Genomic DNA, 26026 nt, shown 5'->3' on the forward strand with positions numbered 1-26026 from the left:
CTGTCCGTCCTGTCTGTGTGGGTCTCGGGCTCTGGAGCTGCTCGTCTGTTCTTTCCAAAGGGTGAATTTTCTTTTCCCTGTGGCACCGTGGCTGCTCTCAGCCGGGCCTGTGCGTGTGCCCGGGCTGTGCACCAGGATGCCTGGACGGAGTGTAAATAGTTTGGTGGCCAATTCTCAGCTGAGGTGCCTCTTTGGGCTGCGGTTTCTACTCTTTTTCTCCTGCAACTGGGTATTTGGGGACATCTCGGGCAGACAAATACCAGCTTGGAACGTCCTGTCTGTCCTGCCGAGGGGGTGTTTCCTCCCGCTCTCACCAGCACCTCGTGTGCCAGCAGCTGCCACGCTCGTGGGGGGGCAGAAACTCGTGGCCCCCGACGGGCCGTCTGGGTCCTGCCAGGCCAAGGGCAGCGGCCAGAAGCCACCGCAGCGCGTGGGGGGGCCCCCGCCCCTCCCCTGGGCCTCTGCACTCTTTTTAATTGCTGTTTAATAAATGACACTTAACCCCCAGCGGGATGCGTGCCCTTGGCCTCTAACTGCGGGAGCCACCTTGGGGGCTGGGTCTGTCCCTGGGCCCTGCTGCGGTAACCAGGTTGCCATTAAGTAGCCAAGTTATCATTAAGTAACCAGGTTGTCAAGTAACTGGGTTGCTATTAAGTAGCCAGGTTGTCCTTAGGTAACTGGGTTGCTGTTAAGTGTCCAGGTTGCCATTGGGTGGGTAACTGGGTTGCCATTAAGTAGCCAAGTTGTGGTTAGGTAACCAGGTTGCCATTCAGTAGCCAAGTTGTCATTAGGTAACCAGGTTACTGTTAAGTAGCCAAGTTGTTGTTAGGTAACCAGGCTGCTGTTAAGTAGCCAAGTTATTGTTAGGTAACCAGGTTGCCGTTCAGTAGCCAAGTTGTCATTAGGTAACCAGGTTACTGTTAAGTAGCCAAGTTGTCGTTAGGTAACCAGGCTGCTGTTAAGTAGCCAAGTTATTGTTAGGTAACCAGGTTGCCATTCAGTAGCCAAGTTGTCATTAGGTAACCAGGTTGCCACTAAGTAGCCAGGTTGTTGTTAGGTAGCCGGGTTGCTGTTAAGTAGCCAAGTTGCCATTAGGTAACTGGGTTGCTGTTAAGTAGCTTGGTTGTCGTTAGGTAACCAGGTTGTCATTAGGTAGCCAGGTTGTAGTTAGGTGGCCGGGTTGTTGTTAGGTAACTGGGTTGCCATTAAGTAGCCAAATTATTGTTATGTAACCAGGTTGCCGTTCGGTAGCCGGGTTGCCGTTCGGTAGCCAGGTTGCCGTCAGGTAGCCGGGTTGCCGTTCAGTAGCCCGGTTGCTGTTAGGTAGCCCGGTTGCCATTCGGTAGCCAGGTTGCCGTTCGGTAGCCGGGTTGCCGTTCGGTAGCCAGGTTGCCGTCAGGTTGCCGTTAGGTAGCCAGGTTGCCGTTCGGTAGCCGGGTTGCCGTTCGGTAGCCGGGTTGCCGTCAGGTAGCCCGGTTGCCGTCAGGTAGCCCGGTTGCCGTCAGGTAGCCAGGTTGCCGTCAGGTAGCCGGGTTGCCGTCAGGTAGCCGGGTTGCCGTTAGGTAGCCGGGTTGCCGTTAGGTAGCCGGGTTGCTGTTAGGTAGCCAGGTTGCCGTTCGGTAGCCGGGTTGCCGTTCGGTAGCCAGGTTGCCGTCAGGTTGCCGTCAGGTAGCCGGGTTGCCGTTCGGTAGCCAGGTTGCCGTTAGGTAGCCAGGTTGCCGTTCAGTAGCCAGGTTGCCGTTAGGTAGCCCGGTTGCCGTTGCCGTTACCGGTGGGGCAGGCGCCGGGGCCGGTTTGGGGTCCCTGCGGCTCCAGCCGTGGCAGCGGGGAGCAGCCAGAGCCCGTCCCTGTGTGGGCAGAGGGGGGGCTGGGAAGGGGCTGGCCTGGGGGGACAGCGGGGGGCAGCGTCCCCCCTCGTGGGGGGGGTTAAACCCTGGTTCCCCCCCCAGCGCGTCGCCGCGGTCGCGGGCCCTGGCGAAGGGCAGCGCAGGTGTGAAGCCCCGCGAGAGGGACCCCAGGGGCTGAACCCCCCCGCGCTGAGGGGCAGCGGGTGAGGGGCGATGGGTGGGTGCTGGCAGCCCCCCACGCCCTATCCCGCCCACTCCTGTCCCCAGAGCCGGGGGCAGGTGGCCGGGGGGCACCCGCGGTGCCGGGAGGGGATTGGGGGAGCTGTGCCGCGCCGGGAGCGGCTGGGGGTGAGGCCGGGCTGGGCGCTCCCCCCATCCCGCTCCAGTGCCACATCCCGGGGGACGACGTCTCCCAGCACCCAGGGGGGCGGTGGGTGGGGTCCAGCCCCCGCTCCCGTCCCGCACAGGTCCCACGAGCCGCCCTGCGCCGGCTGCTGGAGGACGAGCACCGGCAGCGGGAGCTGCGCCCGCTCGGGGGAGGATTTTCCGTGGAGCGGCTGTGAGAGCCCGACCCGGCGGCCCGGCACCGGCCCAGCACGCCGGCTTGCTGGCGGACAATAAAACACCTCGAGCAAAATGGGGGCTGCAGCGGCTGCGAGCTGGGACGGGAGACGGCCCGGGGAGGGGTGGAGAGAAGATGCAGCCCAGCACGATCCCCACAGCTGGGATCTGGCAACAGAACCCCAGACTCATCCGGGTTGGAAAAGCCCCTGAAGCTCCTCCAGCCCAACCACGAACCTCCCCTTGACCGTTCCCAACTCCCCCAGATCCCTCAGCGCTGGCTCAGCCCGACTCTTCAACCCCCCCAGGGATCCCGGGGACTCCCCCCTGCCCTGGGCAGCCCATTCCAACGCCCAACAGCCCCTTCTGCACAGAAATCCTTCCTCAGAGCCAGCCTGACCCTGCCCTGGGCAGCTTGAGGCCATACGTTGCCCTTGACCCTGCACACGCGGTCCCGGCCGAGGCCACGCCAGGAGATGGCAGCACGGCCAACGCTGCTCCACCAGCTCTGCCGGCTCCTCGCCCGGGTCCCGCCGAGCCACGCCAGCGTCGGCCACGCGCTCCCGTCCCCCGTGGCACGATGCTCCCGGCCGTGCGGCTCAGCCCTGCGGCAGCCAGGAGCCCGCCCGGGCTGGCTGTGACGTTCCCTGGCCCTGCTCACCACCCGGCACCCCTTGAAACCCCATCTGCTCCCCAGCTGTGGGGAGCCCTGTCCCCCGCCTCCCGTCCCTGCTGCTGGCACCTGACCTTGGCGTCTCCTGGCCCCGGGGCCCATCAGCGCCCGCCCTGGCTCTGCTTATTGACAGGGCTGGGGGCCACCGGGCCAGCACCCCCCGCCCTCGGCCCTTCATTAGCCCTGCTGTCGGGTTGTATCACATCAGCCGCTGCCGCACGCGTGCCCCCGGCTCCTGGCATTGTGCTGCTGCCACATGTGTCCCTGCTGTCCCCACTGCCACCCCCGTGGGGCTGGAAGCCCTGGTCCCCCAGCCCAGGCCTGCAGCGGGGCAGGGGCTGTACCCCCCCTGTCCCCCCATGGCTCATGCTGCCCCATGTCCTGCCCCATCGGCCCCTCAAAGTTGAGGCCCCCACAAAGCCCCCGGCACTGTTCCCAAGGTCAGTGTGTCCTGCTGCGGCCAAGCACTGGTGTGGCCTTGGGAGAGACGTGCCCCCAGCACCCTGAGAAACCCCACAGGCCATGGCCCATCCCAGTGGCCCCCCCCAGAGGGGGTCAGGGGTCCTGCCGTTGTCACCCAGCTGTGCCCAGCACTGGGGGGGCCACATCCTCACGCGGGACGGGGCAACGTGACCTCCGGCCACCACGTGGAGGGAACACTCCTGTGGACAGGGGGTCCCAGCAGCTCCCCCAAAGCGAGACGGGGATGCAAGAGGGGGGGACATGAGGTACAGCCCCCCAGCGCCAGCCGGGGCTCGTCCTTGGGCAGGGTCACACGCAGCCCCTCAGCGGTGCAGAGCCCGACAGGACGGGGCCAGCTCCCCGGTATCGACGGCCCCGCTAATGCCAGCGGAGCGTGAGCGGGGACCATCGACCCGCATCGACCGGCAGCGCTCAGCGACAAGGGCGCGGGGGTCCACGGAGGGGGCAGGGGGACGTCGATGGTGGTAATTAGTGGGAATGAGGCCATGTGCACGGGGCCAGGGCGCTCGCCGGCCACGTCCCCCCACCGGGTGCGGCTGAGTGCGGTTATAAACGGCGGCTGGGCGGCCCCCGAGCCAGAGCGCCGAGGAGCCCCCCGAGCCGGCCCAGGTAAGGTGGTGACAGCCACGGGGTCCCCTCAGCCCTGCGTGCACCGGGACGGGTGGGCAGCGCTGTCTGCTGTGCCGTGGCTGTGCCAGGAGACTGCGCCCGCACCTCCCTGCTCCGGCTTCGTCCCCGCTGCAGGATGCCTCCTGCTTGGCCACGGGATCCCAGAGCATCCCAGACACCGAGGCGAGGCCGGGGTGCTGCCCGCGCCGTGCCCGGGTGGGTCCCGCCTGGGCAAACAGCGAGGAGTTACCCCCCTCCCTGTTCTTTTCTCCTTCTCTTGCAGGGAGCTGAGCCCCGGGTCCTGTCCGCCTCCGCCTGCCCCTGCCTCTGTCTGATATGTTTGATATTAGGTTGTTTTATTGGAAAACCAACTAAATATCAAACATATTCTTACAGTGCCAGGGATGCCCAGCGCCGACCCGGCAAGATACTGCCTGCAGCCTCCCGTGGGCAGAGGGGAGCATGGGGGGTCCCTCTGAGCCCCCACCCGCCCTGCACTAAACCCCGTCTGCCCGCACCGCGTGCCCGTCTCCGCGGGGCTGGGGAGAGGGAGCCAGGAGCTGCCACCCGCGGGGGCCGGCGGAGGTTTGGGATGGTGGCGGGGTCAGCGCTCGCCACCTGTCCCCCTGCTCATGCCTGGGATGATCCCAGGGCAAAGGCACGTGGCCCTGTGCCCGCCGCTGGCTCCTTTGCCCCCATGCGTGGGATTATTTATGGCTCTCAGGGCCCTTTGTGGGCACTGTCCCCTCCTGGTGCCCTGCCGGGGTGTGGGGAGCTGCCACTGGGGTCTCCGTCTCCTGGGTCCCTGGGTGCTGACCCCTTCAGGCCCCCAAATCTGTCCCTGGGTGGGAACAGCGCGTCACCCCCGTGGAAGATCCGACCTGGCTCACGGACCAGCAGGACCTTGTGGCCGGCGCGAGGAGGCTGCTAATCTCCTTGGCTGCGTAGGAAGTGCTGCCGCTCGCCCTGAGAATTCCTCCCTGCGCCTGGGGAATTTGCTCCTCCAGCTGCCAACAGCATCTTTTGCCTCACTGCCAAGCACCAGCTCGGCCAGAGCTGGGCTTGGGGCTCGGGGGGCTCCCCGGTGGGCTCTGCTCTGGGTGTTGGGCTCAGGTCCCCCCACTGCTCCCTGCTGAGCCAAACAATTCGGGTCAGGGGCTGCTGCTAAGCCCCTTCTCTTAAAATAGTATCCGACTGAGCTTGCCCTTTTCCACGCCGCCCCCAGACGTGGGTAAATGTCAACCCGGGGGCCACTAAAACTTCCTGAGCCCCACCAGTGGGGTGCAAACTGGGGAGCTTCACTGCCAGTGCCGCCCGGACCCAGCTCAGTGTCCCGAGCGTGTCCCAGGGGAGTGGCCGGGTGGGAGCACAGTGTCCCCATGACACTGGTCAGGGTGTCCCATTGCGCGGGGGGAGTGGGCAGCCAGGACAATGTGGGACCCCCCGCTTGCAGACCTGACGCTGCTTTTTATAACCACCCCAGCTGTCCTCAGGAGCCCAAATAAGGCTGCGGCCACCCGGGCCCCCCCAGGCAGACAATGGGTCCCGAGCACAGACTTTTTGGGAAGGTGGGGAGGCGGCTCGGCCCAAGAAAGGCAAAGCCCCCGCACCGGCGGGCAAGGCAGAGTTGATAAACCGGGCGGCGGGGTGGCAGGCAGCACTGCCCCCCTGCCTGCCCCTTGCCTGTCCCGCTGCCCGCCGCCGGCACCCGTGTCCCACCGAGGATGGAGGCCATCAAGAAGAAGATGCAGATGCTGAAGCTGGACAAGGAGAACGCCCTGGACAGGGCGGAGCAGGCGGAGGCTGAGCAGAAGCAGGCGGAGGAGCGGAGCAAGCAGGTAGGGTGGGTGGCAGAAGCCCCCAGCCCAGGGATGGTTTTTTTTTTGGGGGGGGGGGGTGGCTTCTCCCTGAGCTGGACCACGCTGAGCCCAGAGCCAGCACAGACAAGGGGTACAAGGGGGGGAGAGCTGCCACTGTCCCACAGCTCAGGGGCGAGGGTGAGATGCCGTGGGGCTCAGCCTCTGCCAGTTGGTGGCATGTGGGACAGGGACAGATGCTGTGGGGCAGAGCTGGCCCTGGGATGGGGCAGGAGGGATGTGGTGGGGCAGAGAGGAGCCTGCGATGGGGTAGGCAGGGCTCTCCTGCCATGTGGGGGTCCAGAGGGGCAGCCACCTGCGGTGACCGCCTCTGCCCTTCCAGCTGGAGGACGAGCTCGCCGCCATGCAGAAGAAACTGAAGGGGACAGAGGATGAGCTGGACAAATACTCTGAGGCCCTGAAAGATGCCCAAGAGAAGCTGGAGCTGGCGGAGAAGAAGGCGGCGGATGTACGTATGGGGTGCAGGGTGGGAGCTAGGCTGGCTGCCCTTCCCTCGTGGCCCTCCCGGTGGGACCACAGCCCTCCCCTGTGGCCTTGGGGACAGAGAAAGGTCCCTGTCGGCCTCGGTGCAGTGCAGGCGAAGCTGTGGGGGTGTCTGGGAGCAGAGAGTGACCCCGGGAAGGACACGGCGTCACAGCTGCCAGCGGAGGAGCTGAGCTCCAGAGGAGGAGGGAGCCCTCGTCTCCCCGGGCAGGCAAAGGCCGCATGGGCAGCGTGACAAGGGCACAGCCAGGCTATTGTTGGCCGCTGTTTCCAGGAAAACAATGGCGCGAGCGGTGCAGGGTTTCGCCGGCCGGCCGCTGTCTCAGCCATCACATGGCGCAGCGTCTGTCCCCGCTCATCACCTGCTGGGACCTGGCAGCCGGAGGAGCTGTCACCCCACCGGCTTCTACGTCTCAGGGGTAGAGCAGCGGGGAGATGCAGAGGAAGCTCCTCTCCCTCGATGGGCCCAGCTCTAGTGTCCAGCCTGGAGGCAGGAGCCTTCCCCTCCCGCTACGCCGCTGGGGCCAGGCCGTGGGGAAGCACCCCAAGCCCCGACACAGCGCCTGGGCTGGCTCTTACCGCCACGTCCTGGCTCGGAGCTGGGGTCAGGGTGTCATGGGGGACTCCCAAGCCCCCTCTGAGCCCTGGGGGGTTTGTCAACCCCACGGCTTCACTCGTGGCTTCCTGGCCCGGCCCCGGCTGAGCGTGCCACAGCGCCAGCCCTGCGCGGGAGCTCAGCACATGCTGAGCGTGGCACTGCAGAGCTCTGGGGAGCCCTTTCCCTCCCTTGCGCCCTTCTTCCCTCCCTTTGCTCCTCACTGCGCTGCTGAGAGCCACATCCCTGCTTGCTTCACAACTCCTTAATCCCTTTCTGTGAATCTGGAGACCCCTTTTTCTGGCTGCCACCCCCCAGGGTGACTCTTGGGACAACCCCCACCCCCCCGTTTCACCCCAGCTCAGGGAAGCCGAGGGGCAGGAGGAGGGATTTTGCACCCCAGAGTGTTGGATGGACAGAGCTGCCTTCCAAGTTCCTTCCAGTCTGCGGGAGCGCGCAGGATCAGGCCCCTTCGGTCACCAGCTCATCTCTGGGGGCGTGCCAAGCCGTTTGGGCAGCTGAGTGCGTGCCAGCCCTCTCTGCCCTGGCAAATGCACCCCTGGGGCATATGCCTGCCCGGCTGCCCAGGTTTTTAAGAGGTGACACAAGGGCAGCAGCCTGGCACCCCCTTTTTCCTTTTATTTTCATGCCTGAAGCGCTGCCGAAGAGTCTTCATGGAGAGCGAGGGCAGTGGCAGGTCTGGGGGGTGTTTTTTGAGCTTTCAGGGGGCTCCGTGCAGCGTTTTCTGCCCTAACTGAGACCGGAGAGTTTTAGCAACAGCAAAAGCTTTTGCAGCAGCAGATTTTGGCACGCGGCGGCGGCGCGGGAGCCTGGCAGCTGCACTCTGCACCGTGGCACGGCAACGCCAGCGAGCACTCGAGCTCCGTCCTGGGGCGGAAGGAGGGGAGTGAGATCGGCCTGGTGGGGGCCGGGGGCTCTCCAGGGCCTGGGGGGCTGGCGGGGAGGCGGTGCGTGAGCTCAGCCCCCCGGAATGCGGCGCCGCTGCGGCCCGGCCGTGGCCGTATAAGGCCCGTGGGGCTGAGGGACAAGGTGGCTCTGGGGTCTCAGCCGTGGGGCCACAGGACCCCGAGGGGTGGGGGGCTGCGTGGGGCAGGGTAGGGGCCGAGGGGTGCTTGCACCCACATGGGGCAGGACGCGGAGGCCCGTGTGGGGCAGGCTCCCAGAACTGGGTGGAGCGAGGCCCAGGTCCTCAGGTCCCTGTGGGGCAGGTCCCTACGTGCCCACATCAGCGTGGGGCAGGTCCCTGTGTCCCCACACCCACGTGGGGCAGGTCCTGGTGTCCTCACACCCACGTGGGGCAGGTCCCTGTGCCCCAAGGTCCATGTGGGGCTGCTCCTGGTACTGTGGGGAGGGACCCCAGTGTCCCCCTACTCGCATGGGTCAGGCCCTGGTGTCCTCACACCTACAAAGGGCAATTCTGGTGTCCCCAGCCCCTGTGGGTCAGGTCCCAGTGTCCCCACACTCACGTGGGGTGGGACCTGGTGTGTTCACACCAACGTGTGGCAGGTCCCCGTGCCCCCAGGCCCACGTGGGGCTGGTCCTGGTGCTACGTGGGGCAGGTCCCAGTGTCCCCCCACTTGCATGGGGCAGGTCCCTGTGTCCTCAGGTGCCCGTGGGGTAGGTCCCTGTGTCCCCCCACCCACGTGGAACAGGGCCTTCACATCCCCACATCTACTTGGAACAGGCCCTTGGTGCCCCCAGGCCCACGTGGGTCTGGTCCTGTCACCACGTGGGGCACGTCCCAGTGTCCCCGGTCCCTGTGGGGCAGGTCCCAGTGTCCCTATATCCATGTGGGGCACGTCCCAGTGTCCCCGGTCCCTGTGGGGCAGGTCCCAGTGTCCCTACACCCATGTGGGGCAGGTCCCAGTGTCCCCGGTCCCTGTGGGGCAGGTCCCAGTGTCCTTACATCCATGTGGGGCACGTCCCAGTGTCCCTACACCTATGTGGGGCACGTCCCAGTGTCCCCAGTCCCTGTGGGGCAGGTCCCCGTGTCCCCAAGCCCACGTGGGGCAGCACCCGGTGCCCCCTGTCCCGCGTGGGCCAGGTCCCGTCCCCCCCCCGGTCCCCCCGGTCCCGCCATCGCGGAGCCGGGCGGCGGCTCCCCATCTCCAAGGCAACACGGGCGGGAAGGGGGGCGGAAGTGACGTCACTTCCCGGGCGGCCGGGCCGGGGCGGCGGGTTCCGGTATTTCAGGGCGGGGCGGGCGCGGAGCGGAGCGGCGGGACGGGCCGGGAGGATGGCGGGGGCCACCACCATCGAGGCGGTGAAGCGCAAGATCCAGGTGCTGCAGCAACAGGCGGATGACGCCGAGGAGCGGGCGGACCGGCTGCAGCGGGAGGTGGAGGCCGAGCGCCGCAACCGCGAGCAGGTACCGCCGGTCCCCCGGGCCGTGCCGCCGTGTGGGTCGGCCCCGCCGCCGGTCCCCAGGGAGGGGGTGCTGCGCAGCTGGCCGTGGTGGCCCCCCGGGGTGGGGAGAGGTGTTGGGGGGGGTTTGGCCGCGGCGGGCGGCGTTTCAGCGGGTGTGGCGGTGCCGAGGGTGGCTCCGGGTGGTGCCGTGGGGCTGCGGGAGTAGCTGCGGGATCCCGGCCCGGGTCTCCGCGGCCGCAGCTCGCAGCGATCCGGGCCCTCCGCTGCTCGCCAGGGGGTCTGCTGGGGCCGGGGCGGTCCCTCCCCTCTGAGCCAGCGTCCCCGCTGTGTGTCCCGGGGTGGCTGCGGCGGCTGCTCCCGCCGGGGTCCCCTGGACCCCAACCGCGATGTCTCGGCCGGTGCTGGGGAGTGGAAGGAGCTGATGGATCGTTGTTTGATCGTTACCGGTTTCCTGGAGCTGAAAGTAGTTGGTGGGGGGTGGGTGTGCCACGAGGCTGGTGGGGATACCCGGGGAGGGCGCCCGGTCCCCGGTTGGGGTCCCCGGCTGCCTGCTCGCTCCGAGCCCTTGGAGAGGAAGGGGAGGAACCCGGCCATCTTGTCTGGCCCCGAGTTGCGAGCACAAAGGTGTGAGCAGCCTTGGCGTGTGCTGATAAAATGGAAGTGATTTCACTCGTGATGCTGTCGGCGCAGGAACCCGGTGGAAAACTCCCAAACTCCACATCCTGCCCAAATCCCGGCGAGCGGGGATCTCCGCTGCCCCCGGGACCGGCAGCTGCGTGAGAGCGTGCTGGGGGCAGGCGGGGACTGGGCTGGGGTTGTTTGGAGGGAAGGAAGGAGCAACCAGGGCGGAATCCGAACTGGCGAGCACCTGCCCTCGCAGCTGAGCCGGGCAAAGGTGGGGACAGCGTGTGGGGTGACACAGGGCAGGTCCCCGTGGGCGACTAGTTCGGATCAGGGCGTGACTCTCCGCAAATTTGCGCAGTGATTTTTGCGGTTGATTCCGTTCAAACCGTCTAGCTGAGGCTTTTCCACCCTCAGCGCCCGAGTCCGGCGCCGGCGGCGAGCAGCGTGGTGCTGCTGCTGCGGGACAGATCCGGCTTTGCCGCTGAGGGTGACGGCAGAAGCTTCTGCCGTGCAGTGGGACGAGGCCACTCCCAGACCTCAGCTGGGCTCTTTCTTCGCAGCCACATAAGGAATTCTCTTGCACTAGCGGCGTTGTCATGGGAACATGCGTGTTTCTCGCAGCTTGCTGGAGTCTCGCTACAGGGCAGAGCACCAGTGCTCCCAGCGTAGCGGTGGCTTACAGGACAGAGAACCAGTGCTCCCAGTGTAGTGGTGTCTTGTGTTCACTCCGTAGCCTGGCCCTTGGCTCCTGAGGAATGTCCCTGTTGGATCTCCGTGGCCTGAGGCAGTGCTGGTGGGCCTCAAAGGCCAAGGCTGGCTCTGCCCTTGGCTTTCAGGGCTCCTCATGGCTCCCTGACTCAGGGCTGCCTTCCTGAAGGAAGCACGGAGTAACGGGGATGTGCGGCTTGGCAGCGGGGCTGCCTGGAAGTATCACCCCTGTGCTGCAGGGAAGTCTGACAGCCTCAGTGGTATGCAGTGAGGAGAAGCAGAAAGAGAGGTATAAGGACCCTTCTGCAGAGCGAGTCAGTTCCTTAAAAGCAAGGGAGGGGTTTTTTGGGTGGATTAAGTGCTGCCTGCAGGAAGTCGATGCTAAATGATGTGGTTCAGAAGGTCAGGAAATGGAGGCCTCCTGTGCTGGTGTGTCTCCATCCCCTGGGAGAAGGAGGAGGTTCTCCACCTTGACAGCTCATTGCCTCTTCAAATAGGCAAAAGACATGCGTTTTCAAGAAGTCTTCTTTCCAGTTCTGTTTCGCTTATCGTTTTGTTCCTCTTTTGGGCAGACCACTTCCTCCTCCTGCTCCAGAGGAACGTGCTGGTGGGGCTGGCTCTGGGGCAGCCTGCTGCAGCGCTGCCTTGTTTGAGCATCAAAGTGTTGCGGGTTTCCCCGGAAGAGCAGGGCGTGCCAGCATGGGAGCTCCTTTTCAATTTCTGTTCTCACAACCTGGTCTTGAAACACCCCTTGTGAGGGGGTTGGGGAGCTGAGTGCCTTGCTGCCAACCAGGAGGAAGAGCTCGGACAGCTTCTCCTGGGAGCTGGAAGTGATTTGTTAGGCCCTGCTCTAACACTGGCTTCTTTCATTGCCTTGCTGCTCCCTCCCTAGGCATGGTTAGGAGCAGTGGGTACTTGCAGGCTGCTTTGTTACAAGTAGCTGGGATATTTCATATATGCCCAGCCTGTGTCTGTGCACGGGTCTCTGGGGAAGGCCACAGTGCTGCCCTGAAATGGCTGCAGGTCTGTCCATCTTTGTACCTGGGCGGTTATCCTGCTGGAGAGCAGGATTTGGGGTTCCCCTGGGGTGACTCAGGTGGAGTGTTAGTGTCCCCAAAGTGGTTCGGTTTCCTCCCAGACTCTCGTCAGGGTTGAGGCAGGCTGGGCTGTAAGCAGACCCCTCCATTGCGGTCGATAGCAGTGCTATAACGGGCCTTGTTGAGGAGTGTGGTGGCTTCTGGTCTCTGCTGATTCATTAAAACCTCGGTGGCTTTTTGTGGTCCCGCTTCTGGCAAGCGTGTGGCTCCTGCGGGCTCTCGGCGATGTCACCGGCTCCTGGCGTGTAGGGCTGGACCGAGGGGGCTGCCTGCCTGGGGCTGTTGCTGGGGAACAGACTCCTCAGCCTGTCTCAAGACTGGTCGAGGCTTCTGCTCTTCCCTTGGGTTCTCAGTGAATCGCTGGGAGGAAGGAAGCCTGGAGCACAGCTGGGGCTGGAGCCGCCGGGGTCGTGGGCACGCCGGTGATCTGTAGAAAGCCCAGCCTGACCGCCCTGCCACAGCTTGGCAGCCCTCAGAACCTGAAGCTGTGAAATCTTTCTCACGTTGCTGATGAGAGGGCTTGTTTCAAGCAACGCTCATGTCCGGATCACATGAGTAAACTGACTGTGCTAAATGGTAGCTGGTGTAGTGGATAAATAGGACTGTGATTGATGGCCTGGCAGGATTACAGCAGCTGCAGAGAAGATCCATTAGCATAAGTCATCTACTTAGTGTTTATGGCTTAAACTGTCACGTCAGCTCAAGCTGACAGGCGGGAAACCTGCAGGATGACTGTCACACGGACAAAGCGTGTGTGTGTGAAATGTTGGGAAGCTTAACGTGAGTGCAAGTGCATGGGAGCACAGCCTCTGTAAGAAAGTGGATAAAGCACTCTGGCTTTGTTTTGGCTTCCCGTGTGCTGCCGCTGACCTGGGGACAGACCTCAGCTGCCCTGCACCAACTGCTGAACCTGCCCCAGACTGAGTCACCCTCGTCTGCTCCCTCCAGGCTGAGGCAGAAGTGGCATCTTTGAACCGCCGTATCCAGCTGGTAGAGGAGGAGTTAGACCGAGCCCAGGAGCGCCTCGCCACAGCTCTGCAGAAGCTGGAAGAGGCAGAGAAGGCTGCAGATGAAAGTGAAAGGTGAGCAAGGGCTGCTGCTCTCACTCTGTCAGACACTTCAGACGTCTTCCTGACTGAGGGCCTGCGCCACCAACCTCCTGGGCTTCCTGGAGGGTGGGAAGTAGATACCACATCAAGGAGGGATGTGGGAGTGGGTACCCGCTTATGCAGAGCAACTAAAACAATGCTGCTGGCCTTGGGTGAGTATCTTGGAACCTGAGGCTAAGGAGCAAGTACTGTGTGTTACCGTGCATCCCCGCCTCCAAGGGAGGAGAAATCAGTGGGTTCTGGGACACTGTTAACTTGTAAAAGGTGGCTGCTGGTGGGGAAGCCTCTCTCTTCCTGCTGCCTTTGCCAGCATCCTCCCTTCTGGCAGATGTCCCCTGACCTGGCAGTGTGATTCAGAGGGGAGCAGTCCACTTCCAGTTGGCTGATGTACCTCACTGGTGTGCATGCTGGAGTGAGCAGCCTGACCCAGCTGATGTCCTGCCATAAAGACAGACTTGGCTCTTCCTGTATTCCAGCCTGGGAAGGGCTTGGCTCAGCCCTGTGGAGTCCCTAAGACATTCTGGCTTGTTCTTCTCCGCAGCACCATGTTTCCTGTGGTCCAGGAGCCCAATGAGCTGCTGGAGTAACGCCCCAAGGAACAGTTAATTCTGAGCAATTGAGGTTGCTGTATTTGCATCAGCCTGGTGGTGTCTGCCTTCCTGTGCTACCCTCAGTGCTCGGAGGTGTCATGGCTCCTAAGGAAGCAACATGGTCCTGGGGGAGCACAGTTAATGCTCTGAAAGTCATTACACTGCTGGCTCGTACGGGATTCCTTTATACATCTCCCCTCCCTGTGCTTTCTTTCGGGCAGAGGCATGAAAGTCATTGAAAACAGAGCTCTGAAGGATGAGGAGAAGATGGAACTGCAGGAGATCCAGCTCAAGGAAGCCAAGCACATCGCAGAGGAGGCGGACAGGAAGTATGAGGAGGTGAGACCCTTGGATGTTCCAGCACAGCTGGCCCTGGCCAGGAGAGGTGGCTCCTCTTCCTGCTGGCAGGGCTTCCTCAGCAAACCTGGGGGGAGAGCCTGGCTCTCAGCAGAGCTACATCAGTGTTTCCCTTCGCCAAAAGACTCTGGCAGCTCCAGTGACTCCTGCAAGACGTTCCCTTTACTGCCTTGCAAGCCTACAAGTACGAAATCATCTTCCTTCCTCTTAACTCTTCTCCCTTCCAGGTTGCTCGGAAACTGGTGATCATAGAAGGAGATCTGGAGCGCACTGAGGAGAGAGCTGAGCTTGCAGAGTCGTGAGTAATCTGCTCGCATGTAACTGGCACGGCTACCTTTGCATGGGAACTAACACAGCATTTCTAACCTTGTTACACAAGGCCTGAAGCACAGGGTGGGTTTAGATCCTCAGATGAAAGAGTTGGAAGCACTTTCCTGCTCGGAACAGGCTTAGGTCCACTGAGGATGTGGAGTTGGCGACGATGTGATTTGCCTTGTAGCGGAGATGTTCTGCCCCTCTCTGCATGAAGGGGCTCCTGAGTTAGGCCAGAGAATCCTTCTTTGCTCAGTGTTCACCAGCACTGCTTTGTATGTATGGTCACGAGATCCTCACACATTGCTACGGGGCACAAAAGTGCACAGTGCTTGTCCTAAAGCGGCAGAGGCCTCCCAGGCCAGGAGCTGAAGTGGCACGTGGGATGTCCAAGGGCAGAACTGTGGCTGAGGTTGATCTCTGGCCTCTTAAAATATTTGCAGTAACCGCTGTGGGCTTCTGCACTGCTGAGCAGCAAGCTGGACTTCCTCTACTCGGAGCAGACACGCAAATTGTGGCATTTGGGCTCCTTTCATGATCCTTTAGGTGATCCCTGAGGAGCTGGTCAGGGCCTTTCTGTGCTCTGGGCCTTGTCTAACAAAGTTGGTGTGTGTGCAGCAGTAGCACTGTGCTTCCTGCCCAGACATGCATGTCGTGACCATGACTTTTTTGTGTTTTTCCCCTACCCCCTTTTTTGCTCTGCGGTATTGTGTTATTGGTGCTCCTTTTGACCCTTGCCCCCACCTGGCTTGTGCCATCGTGTGACCGTCACTAACAGTCGTTGCCGGGAGCTGCGGGAGCAGATCAGAATGATGGACCAGAACTTGAAGTGTCTGTCTATTGCCGAAGAAAAGGTACTAACCTTTCCCTTCTCAAACCATTAAACCAGAACTGCTGTGGTGGTCTTGCCACGCTCCTTCCCTCAGCTTAACTGCATCTTTCTCTTTCCTGGAATGTTCTGTCCTCTCTGCCCATAAATATTCCTGTCTGAGTGGTGGTGGCTGTCCATCTGTCTGTCAGAACAGCTTTCCTCCTTTCAGCCAACTAAACATGCAGTGTCTACTTGAAGACTCCAGGTCCGGCAGAAATCTGTGTCCACATCTCAGCTGCTCAGCTCAGTGCCCTGCGCGTGTGCTGGCAGAATACTGAAACTGTGAACTTGGAGGTGGGAAGGGAACTTGCTTTCTGCACAAGTGCCTCAAAGCAGGGTCCCATCCAGTCTGATTGCAGACAGTCTCCTAAAGAACTCCCTGGTCTTCCCTGCACACGGATTTACTTCTTGTCTCTCCTGTCTTTCCTTCCCACTTCTTTTCCTTTTTCTTCCCCTTTTTCTTTACAAAACCCCACAGTAAATGTTCCGAGCTGGAAGAAGAGCTGAAGAATGTCACCAACAATCTCAAGTCTCTTGAGGCTCAGGCTGAGAAGGTAGGGCTGCTTGTCCAAGGGCCAGAAACATTTCTGTTTTGCTAGGAGGGTGTGTGACAGCAGAGCACCCACTGAGATGGAAATGATGCAACCGCAGCCTTAAGCAGGCGAGGAGAGAGCTGTGCTTGCTGTCCCGGGAGAGCTAACGGATTTCAGTGCAGGGCTGATGTTGGCTGTAGAAGCTGGGAGTGCGGGAAGTCTGGCTGCCCTTCCCTGCCTTGGGGCAGACTCGATAAGCCAAGATGTTTATGCTGCTGGGATGAGAATTTTTCTGCGCCCAAGTTTGTGACATGCATGATGTGGGACTTGCTGTGTGACCCAGTTCTGTTGGATTAGGGTAGGGATGTGAACAACTCCCAGTTGGAAGTTTCTGTGGGCATGTGCTCTGGAGTGAGGAGTTCGTCTCCCTCTGTAGCCGTGGGCTCTCTGGAGTGGGAGGTATCTGGGGCTGCTGAGGGTGGCTGACTGCTGACTCCTATACTTTCCCACAGTACTCTCAAAAAGAGGATAAATACGAAGAAGAGATCAAGATCCTGACTGATAAACTCAAAGAGGTGAGTGATTGTGTTGGGATAGCCCAGCTGGGTGACCTGCCCTCAGCTTGACTGGGGAGAAATGTTGAGGGTGGGAGACTTCATGTCCTCGGGCGGGCACCTCTGTGGTCCTTTGTGTCCCAGAGCTGTTGTACTAACAGCCTCACTTCTGTCTGGCAGGCAGAGACCCGGGCTGAATTCGCTGAACGGTCTGTAGCCAAGCTGGAGAAGACCATTGATGATTTGGAAGGTACATTTTGGGGATGGGAAGCCAAAGAGTATGTGGTAAGGAGTGGGGAGCTGAGGAAGGCTGTCTCCTGGATAAGCTGGAGAGTGGAGACACACTGCTCTGCTCCTCAATACTTGGAGCATGACCTAAGTCTGCCTCCAAGGTGAGGCTTAGCGCCTCTGGGCTTGAGTAGTGCCCTGTGTATCTACTCTGAAAACAGTTCCCTGGCTGCGCTGCGGCAGATCTCAAGCTCTTGATGCAAACACCTTGCCGTATCTGGCTGATAGTGACAGATAGTGTGGCTGGTGTATCTTGTTTGTGATGTCCTCAGGAATGTAACTGGATTCCTGTGCCCCAGCTTAAGCCAATTTAAGGAGCAGCATAGGAAGCAAAATGCCTGAACTCAACAGGAGTTGGTTACAGTAACATACCTGTGTGCAGAGTCTCATGCGTGTGGCTGGCTGCTGCAGTCAGTGTTGCTGCAAGTCAACCACGTAGTCAGTGAGTCTTGAAACAGGCCCCCATGAAGACTCGGGTTCCCCAGTGTCAGTCCTGGTTCAAGATGAAATCACCAGAAGCCCCATCCGTGCAGCGTGGTGGTCAGCCTGTGCCAGGGGATGGGTTCCTTTCCTCCTCTTCTTCTGGTTTCACAGTACTTCAGGAGCACTCCTGAGGCCAGCTGTCAGAGAGCCCTACTTTCCCTAAGCTGTGGAAGGAGAAGGTCCCAACTGCCTGCCTTAAATCTGGGGCTGTGGCTGGATTTTTTTCATGGATAGCTGTGGCTGGGGTGGTGGTGCTGGTAAACCAAAACTCTTACAGGCCTCCCACTTTGGCCACAGCATGCCTTTTAGTGCCAGGTCTTGGAGAGATTCAAAGCTGCATCCTACTGTCTGGAGTTACTCAGGAGGTTTTTTTTATCTGGAAATAGCAATGGTGTCAGCTAAGTTGTTCCAGAACTGCAGCCAAGCAGCAATTTGAGCCATCTCATGATCCAGGGCGAGCTTTTATTGGGAACTGCAAAAACTCCTCCAAATCCCTGCATGCTTCCCTTGAAACACGTTGACTGAGAGTTGGCTCTGGTCTCCTGCCTTGCTGCTGAAGTGACCTAGTTTATGACAACTGACAAAGTTCTCTGGGCTCCGTGAAGCTGTTAACAACATTACCAGCTGTACTGTAGCCTAGGCAGCCGGAGCTGGGAGAGGTCTGGACCAGCTCTGTGCAGCACTCAAGGAGCACATCAGTGCGAGTTTCAGGCCTGCCTCCTCCCCCAAAGGTGGGTGATCTGCCTGTCTGCTCCATTATCTGATGGAGAACACAGGTGTGGCCTGTCTGTTCTGCTCACCCTGCCCAGCTGTGTGCTACAGAATGGGAATTCCCTCTGGTGCCCAGGACTATTACGTGACTGACTTCTCCCAAGCTGTTTCTTGTTGTATTGAGACAAGGTGAGAACAAAGCACCTCAATTAATCTGTGCCTTCCTTAGGTGTAGCAAGCTTCTCCCTAAGTGGATGGAGTTGCCCTTCCCTGCTACTCCTCCTGTCAGTGGTTCTTGCTGACCTAGCTGGGCAGCTTGTTCTCACAAGCTGATGTGGTTTGAGTTCTTGGCTCTGCTCCCCTCAGAGTTAGCTTGTAATCCTGGAAGGCACTTGCTGGTCAAACCGTCCTCAGGCTGTTGGAACCCTCCCGTTCATTGTTGGGAACTAATACAGAGTCCTGGTGGCTCCACATCTAACTTCATTTTCTTCTGTTCATGAATCCCATGCTGCTTTTCCTGCCCCAGGGTGTTGGAAGAAATCCTCTGCCTTCCCTCATTGTTTCCCTTTTGTTCTCCTCCTAAACCTCTTCTAGATGAGCTCTATGCCCAGAAACTGAAGTACAAAGCAATTAGTGAGGAACTGGACCACGCCCTGAATGACATGACTTCCATGTAAATATGAGCTGGCTGGTGTTTGCCTCTCGCTTCAGCAGGCTAGACCGCCAGAGCTTGCTTGGTTTGCTGTGATTTTCATAGTGGGAGAATCAATGGCACTGTGTCTAGGTTACTTCTACAGATCTCTGCCTCAAGGGTTGCAGAGGCTTCCCTGCAGCATGCTGTACTCTAACTCTAAGGTCCTTGTGATCTGCATGTGTAACATGAAGTGCTGTGCTGGCCTGAAAGGGTCCTGACTTGAACTCTTGAGTGCAATTCCCAGTCCCACTGGGAAAGGCTTTCTAAGGTAACATGGCTTAGTTGACTGCTGGAGCCACTGAGCCATGGTCTCGGGATTCCTCCTGGAAGAGGCTGTGGATAGCGCTCGAGTGGATTCCTTAGGAATTGCTCTAACAGGCTTGAGATGAGCTGGATCACGAACTGATCTGTGGAAGTAGCTGAACTCGTACATTTCTGCAACTTTGCTACTCGGCTTTTTGTTCAGATTTGCGGTGGGTTCTGCTAACAGCTGCTCCGCACAGTCCTTACCACTAACCAAGGAGAGGCCGTGTACTTGCACCGCAGAGGAAGAGCCTTACCACTAGTGTCCGAAAGCTCCTTGAGCAGAGTTTGCTGTGCACAAACACTTAAGCTTCTCTTAAAATGAGTGTCTCCTTCTGTCTCACACAGATAAGTCTAGCGATTCCAAACTCCACTTTGGATTTGCCTCTCTGCTTGGTGGCTTTTTCTGCATCTGCACCCTACATTCACGCTCTTGTCATCTCACTCTGAATTCCAGTACCTTTTTCCAGTTATTGTGCACAGGGCATCCCTGGGAACGAGTGCTGTAAAGACACTGAAGCTTGACAGCAGCAGCAGCCCCCCAGTTATGCTGCACTTGCTCCTAAACAAAGCTCCCTCTGTTTGACCCGACGTGCCAGACACTGCTGTGCTCTGAGGGGCTGCCCTTTCAATGTCTGGGTGTAGCTGGGAGTATGTTGTTCTCATCTGCATATCTTGTGTAGAGCCATAAAGCTCCTTTTGTATTTCTCTTGCCTCTTGCTTGAGCATGATGTCACCTTTTTTAAGGAAAACAATTCTTGTATAAACTGAATGGATCGGCTGGTGCTTTTGAGAAATGGGCTTCTAGTGACCACTTGCTGCTTTAGAGTAACTGTTTCAGTGTTGCCTTCAAACCAGTGTAACCCTCATCACCCTCGGTGGAATACACAGACTTCATTAACGTGCTGGATTTTTTTCCCTTTGGGTGTCTTACTGGCTCACAGATGTGAATTGCAGCTCCGCAAACGGTGCTGCGGCACACAGCATGCTCCGTAGGGTCAAACGGGAGGCTGGGGTTTGTAGCAGGAAGTCCTTGAGCTGTGCCTGCTTAAGCCTGGCTGAAGACACTCCACACCTGCCCGCTCTGTAGCGTTCACGGGCGTTGGTGGCCCAATGTTGGCTTACAGTGGGAAGTCACCACATCTGATAGTCACTAGGTCACCGGCAGGGTGTGAAAGCTAATAAATACCAAGTGAGCTCTGGCTGGTTTCCAGTTGGACAGGACTGGTTGGGTGGGAGGTGCTGCCTGTGCCTGTGGGGGGATATATGGTCCCTTGCTTCAGGAATGAGAAAGCACCACAGCAGGGCTGTGGCCATCCCAGCCAGGAAATGCGTGTTTTACAGAATCCTCCCCTCCCCGGGCAGGGGCTGAGGGTGAGGGGATCCTCCTGGGAGTGTGGCATGGAGCTTTACACTGAGCACAGCAGCTGGCAGCAGGCTGCAAACACTTGGCGTGCCTCACCGCTGCTCTGAGTGTCACTGGTTGCTCTGGTATCATAAACACTGATCAGCCTCTCATAACTGGACGTGCTGCCTCGTGGTGGCTTGTCAACTATTTTTTCCTTTCTGGATTGGTTCATCTGCTGCAGTGCCCGAAGAGCCCTTCATGAGCAGAGTTTTGATGAAATGGGACACCTCCCGTGGTTTCCTCAGGTTTGTGTCGCTCCATTTTCCACACAGATGGCACTAGCAGCAAGGATAGTCCAGACACACTGAACTGCCCCAGCCTGTTCTCACTCTGTCTTCTGTGTCAGGGCTGTCCCCTCTCTGCTGGGTCTAAGGGGGGAAGGAGCGAGCATTCCCACAAGGAATTTTGAAGGGTAGTAGCTTGGAAAGCTCTGGCAGATGGTGGTCTGACTCTCCTGGGGTGTGGGGCAATAACTCTGTGCCCTGTAAGCGCAAAGCAAGAACCGTAACTCCTTAGTAACCAAACTGGAGTACGGGGTCTAGATCCCATGGGAGGGGCAGGGCTACCGTCACCAGCCCCTGGGGAGTGGGGGCTTCCAGCCCAATGTTTGGTTGCCAGCTCTTACCAGGTAGGAGGTGGCACCCTGCCCATGTGAAATGGCCTCTCTCCTCACGGGGAGGTCTCAGCTGTGGGTTTGTTACTGACTCGCACTGTGCGGGGCGGGTGGCTCCGTGGTTGCACAGCGATGTTGCAAGCGATGTTATCGAAGGCTGGGCTGTGGCAGGCCCTTTCCCTGCTCCTCCTGATGGAACTTCACACTGGGTGGTAGATGGATGGATGGGTGGGTGATGCAACTTCTGCCCTGGGAGGTTTTGGAGGCTTTTGGTCTGACTGGATTGCTGGGCTTGTGCAGGCTGGTTACTGGGAGCTGGACTGTTGACTCAGGAGTGCTGGAAATGCAGATTAACTGACCAGGAGACACATGTCCCGGAGCTCTCTGGGTTGTGAGGATGATGGCTGGTAAAGCTGCCCCGGGGGCTGGGTGGAGAAAGGAGCAGGCCAAACACTGGAGCTAGCCCCAGCAGACCTGGGCAGGCATTCCATGTTGAGGAGCTGAGGTCTAGGAAGGGTCACGCTAATTATTTCAGTCACTCTGCTCCCTCATGGGTGGATCCTCAGGTCCCTGTCCACAAGCAGTAACGCTTGTTTGAAGGCTGTGAGCTGTTGCACCGGCCCGCAGTCACCGGTACTTCTGACCGCAGTTTGCTCCCATCCTCTGCCACTCTGGGGACCCAGGACCAGCCCTGATCACCTGGGGCTGGAGACTGCTATCAGGCTGCTCAGAGCCAGCCTGGAGGCCAGAGAGCACGTCCCGAGCTGTGGTAGTGGCTGATGCAAGGGTGGGATCTGGTGTAGGCCGGGATGGGGTGTACCTGTCCCCCCCATACCACAACTTCCCTTCAAGTTAGGTTGTGGTGGGACAAATTGTTGGCTTCTCTGGTTGTTGCTTGGTCCCTTGGTGGCTTTAAAGAACAGTCAATCAACATTACTGCCCTCTGTCCTGCAGAGCGAGGTGCAGGTAGAGCAGGAGCTGAGGGTAGGTGGGTGAGGGTGAGCTTGTGTGGGCTGGGACTGGAGGAGGGGGGGGTGTGCTTTGGGTGCTCCAAGTGAACAGTTCATTGTCCTGAAATTTACTTGGCCAGGTCTTGTTCAAGAGCAAAATATTCCTAGGTTGAAAGTAATGAGCAATGGTGTAGATCCCCTTCAGAGGGTGCCCTAGATTTTTAGGGACTGTGTAGTACATGGGCTTGAGAAGAAGCCTAAAGCCAGCAAGAACTGCTGTGCTTTGTGCTCGCTCATCAGGCAGAGGCAGCACGCTGTGTGGATCACTGCACTTCATGATGATTAGTTCTGCCAGGCTGAAAGCTGTCAGATAATGATTTTTTCACTGCCTGGGATTCCCCCAAATGCAGGAATTCGGGAGTTGTTGGGCTGTGAGGACCCTGCCTGGGTAGATGGGCAGAGATCGATGCTGTTTCTTGGCGGTGGCTGGTTGTGGCTGACAGGCTGCATGGCAGGACAGTGACCATCCAGCCCCGAGAGGTGTCCTGTGCTGGGAGAGGATCCGACTGGTTCTCCCTCTCCCAGGAGCTGCTGACAGGCACTTGTGCTTGGTACCAGCCCTGGGGATGTGCGTGGCTGCTAGAGCCCCACGACAGGGGCTGGGTGGGAGGTGAAGGCTGTCAGACGCAGGGGCAGTTGTAAAATAGGAGCCTGTGTTCCAGAGCTTCCTCGGTCCTGTACCTGAAGCAGATGCTGCCTTTGGTCCTTGTCTAGATGTGGTGGGTTGTTAGTGTGGCACAAAGACGTGTCCTTCAGGTCAGCTGTGAGATGCTGTCGTTCCCAGTTCTTACAGTGCCCCTGGCCTGCTGTTAAACCCCATCGATCCCACTGCCCTGTGGTGTGGCTCACTCTGGCAGGTGCTTCTGGTTCAGCTCTGGCAGGACGACTTCCTGCAAAGTGCTCCACAGGCTTAAAGCACATCCCAAGTCTCTTCTTACCGGGGTACAGCCCAGCCTGCAGGCTCCTCTTCTGGTGTTCTCCTCTTCCTTTCTTTGCCTTTGCAAGCCCTTGGCAGCGCTATCATTTCTGCCTAAACTCAGTTTCCTCTGATCTTCCTGAGCCGAAATGCAAGTTCGAGTAAGACAAACCTCTGTTCTCCCCAGCTTCGTCTCTGTAATAGCCTAGACTTGATCCGCAGAGGCACGTGTTATGGAGACAGCTTATTTGATGTGCTCATCTTGGTACTCTACTAACCTTCCCTTTCTCTCTTTTTCTCTCTTCCTCTTGTTTCCCCTAATCCTGTTGCTGCTGCAGAGCGCCTGTACAGCCAGCTTGAGAAAAACCGCCTGCTCTCTAACGAGCTGAAGTTAACGCTGCATGATCTGTGTGACTGAGAAGGGGGCCCACTAATACCATTAAACAAGCTTATTGCGACCACCAGTGCTGTGGACCACAGTGAAATCTGATCATTCTTAAGACTGGCAGACTTGCAAATTTTATGCAATTGCTGCTACTTAACGGGGCACCTGAATTTATTCTCTAATTTATTTAAGAGTGGTTGGTTTGTTTTGTTTTGTTTTTTATAAAAGTAACCTCTATTCTTGGTGAATAACCCTCAGACCTGGCTGGTTTTTGAGCAGTCTTGTTCACTCATCCAGGGGGTCCTGCCTGGCTCCTCCATGGAACCAGAATGGCTGCACCCACCAAGAGAAGAGTTAGGCTTATGTTTGCTAAAAGATGCCTGTCAAGTGCTGCGACTTAATTTACTGTTAGCTGAACGACTGTAGGATTTCCTGCTGCATGGAATGATGGCTTCGAACAATAAATGACTGACCTCATGGTCTGTAAGACACTGCACACCTGTAGTACTTTCCTATATAGTTAAGTTCTGACTTAGGAGCTTTGGGGGCAGCAGTCGTTCCCGGGGCCTCACCCCAGTGCAGCTGCAGAGCCCTGGAGTGGGTTGGGAAGGCTCACAGACGTCTTGAAAGCAAGTCCCTAAATCCACAGCATGAAGCTGTGCCTTGAGTGCCTGCAGGGAATCTTTTAAACGCTGCAGTTTCTAGTGCTCTAGGAAGGCTGCTTCTCGCTCTGTGCACAGTTTCTGACCCTGGGGAGGTTGGGGAGAGGCTTTGAGAAACTGCCTGTACCTAAAGGACATCTTTCTACAGCCTGTCTGTCCAGTGTCCCAGCGTGTGGATCTCTTCAGTGACAAGGGTGGGCTCAGCTTTGGAGTAAAGCCTACCTAGAGCGCTAGTTGCTGATCTGAGCTCTCCTCCTGGCTTAAGGAACATGTGAGAATTGACTGTGCAGCTGCCTGTAGTCTCGGGCAGAGTTGCAGCACCCTTGCTCCTACTTGTTCCCTGCCTTCCCTTCACTGAAAACAGCCTCTTCCCCGCTGTCCTTGAGGCATGGTTGCTCCCTGCTGCTAGGTAGTTGTGGTCTTGGTGACCAGCTTGGCATCTCTGTCCTGTGCTGGGGGGGGGGGAAGGTGGGAGGGGGGGGGGGCACAACCAGCTGTAATTCCAGGAGGTGATTTCTAAGAGTGTGTTACCTCTGCGTTGCTCTTGGGTGCCTTGCTGGGCCACGGGGGTCTGCTGTCTGGAAATGTTGAAGCCCTGGGGAAAGCTAGCTACAGTCGGAGGCACCTGCATGCAAAACACTGCCTAGAGCACTGGCTAAAGGTACGTTGTGACCGTGCCAACTGGGAGCACCAGCAATGCGAGAGGCGAGGGCTACAAACGAGCCAGGTAACTTCAGAGCTTCTAGCTGCACCCAGCCAGGCACCCTGGTCTGAGGACTCGCTGCGGCAGCGTGCTGGGAAGGGGCTAGCGCAAGCTTTCTTTGGCGAAGGTGTCTTGGTTGTCTGAAGCTGACTTGTAACTTTTGACTCTTGCTTCCTGCCAGATAAACTGAAATCCACCAAAGAGGAGCATCTCTGCACGCAAAGAATGCTGGACCAGACCCTGCTAGACCTGAACGAGATGTAATGGATCCCTGCCACTGCCTCCGCCACACGATGCCAGGGCGGCCGGCCCAGCCGCTGCTGACCTCTAACCCTTGGGGACCAGAGTTTACTTTTCTGTTGCCAACTTGACCAAACGTGAATCTCCTTTGCCTCAGGGTTAAAGGCCATCAGGTTGGGCAGAGCTTCAAACAGCATTATTAAGGGAAATAAACAATGCAATAATGTTTGGGGAGCATGTTTGAGATGTATACATTTTGTAACTACCTTTTTTTGTAGCAACCATTGTAAACATTCCAAATAACTCGTGAGGCTGGTGAGCTACACTTTGAAGCTCTTGGCTTAAAAATTGGGTATTAACCTTCTGTTAATCAGCTCTGGGCCACCCTGCTTTGACAGGGGAGGAAAGAGGGTGTGATGGTTCTGGCTGTGGGCCACTGAATCAGAGTGGCTGGGCTAGGGATGGAAGCTTGTTGGGAAATGTTGCTTTCCAGGAGCTGTTTGCCAAAAGACCAGTTCAATTTCTCAGCTTTAAGGTAACTCTGTGTTGTGGAGAAGCAACTAAGGCAAAAGGGGACTTTTTTTTTTAAAGCCAAGCCTGTTATCTGAACTGAACCTTTACAGGGGTTATTTTCACACCCCCACCCCCTCTGGCCACTTCCTTTCCTGGTAGGCTTAGAGAAGCCACGGCCCCTCTAACCCATTGCTACACAGGGGTTGAATTTGCCTTCACTAAGTGCTGATGCACCAAGCTTTATCGCTCATTGCTGGGTTACACTTAACATCATAAGTACAACAGCCTTGTTTTCTTGGAGAAGATTTTTTTACCTACCCTGAGGGAGGGAACTGAGGCCTTCCCGCCTGGCCAGGAGTGCTCTTAGTGTCTTAATAAGGTACAAGCCATCTTGCTGTGCATTGCTGATGTGTAGTTGTAAGGCATGAGTGTGCAGATGTGTCAAGCTCGCGGCGTGTAGCTTGTGGTTTGAGCATGCTGCTTGGTTGTAGCAGTTTTAGGGGCCAATCTGAAGAACCCTATCAAGTGTTTTGATACTAAATTTAAAAATTGTCTTACTGTCTTTTAAAATAAAAACCAATCCCTCCATGCTGCTGTCTGGCTGCGGAGCTTTACTATGTGTGAGCTGTTCACAGAATTATCATGGGAAAAGCCCTTGAAGCTCCTCCAGCCCAACCGTGAACCTCACCCTGACTGTTCCCAACTCCCCCAGATCCCTCAGCGCTGGCTCAGCCCGACTCTTCAACCCCCCCAGGGATCCCGGGGACTCCCCCCTGCCCTGGGCAGCCCATTCCAACGCCCAACAGCCCCTTCTGCACAGAAATCC

General features: G+C 58.4%; 1 protein-coding gene across 22 annotated transcripts; it reads left to right on the plus strand.

Annotated features, from left to right (window-relative positions):
* The first annotated feature begins 4563 nt into the window (after positions 1-4563).
* On the plus strand, positions 4564-25788 carry TPM3 (tropomyosin 3). 22 transcript variants are annotated; one of them, XM_074928843.1, is made up of 12 exons: positions 4564-6011; positions 6373-6498; positions 12894-13027; positions 13866-13983; positions 14229-14299; positions 15092-15167; positions 16230-16292; positions 16452-16521; positions 18348-18426; positions 20340-20403; positions 23893-24015; positions 24629-25788. In XM_074928843.1, exons 1-11 carry the CDS (start codon positions 5898-5900, stop codon positions 23968-23970), a joined length of 993 nt encoding a protein of 330 aa, XP_074784944.1. In that variant the 5' UTR covers positions 4564-5897; the 3' UTR covers positions 23971-24015; positions 24629-25788. The 22 variants fall into 22 exon arrangements, 21 of the variants coding, with proteins under 21 accessions (XP_074784944.1, XP_074784950.1, XP_074784947.1 ...); XM_074928842.1 differs by lacking the exon at positions 15092-15167 and adding an exon at positions 15663-15738 and having other exon boundaries at positions 4572-6011; XM_074928828.1 differs by lacking the exons at positions 4564-6011; positions 6373-6498 and adding an exon at positions 8297-9517.
* The last annotated feature ends 238 nt before the right edge of the window (positions 25789-26026 follow it).

Source organism: Athene noctua, chromosome 29 (genome assembly GCF_965140245.1).
Source record: "Athene noctua chromosome 29, bAthNoc1.hap1.1, whole genome shotgun sequence".
NCBI lineage: Eukaryota > Metazoa > Chordata > Aves > Strigiformes > Strigidae > Athene > Athene noctua.

What these genes read in the sequence shown, in the direction of transcription:
- TPM3 (XM_074928828.1), top strand. Translation starts at nt 8,999, where the DNA reads ATGTGGGGCAGGTCCCAGTGTCCCCGGTCCCTGTGGGGCAGGTCCCAG. An exon ending in GCTGCAGATGAAAGTGAAAG is followed by an intron (nt 13,028 to 13,865) that starts GTGAGCAAGGGC and finishes TCTTTCGGGCAG; the next exon opens with AGGCATGAAAGTCATTGAAA. An exon ending in CTGAATGACATGACTTCCAT is followed by an intron (nt 18,427 to 20,339) that starts GTAAATATGAGC and finishes CATCTGCTGCAG; the next exon opens with TGCCCGAAGAGCCCTTCATG.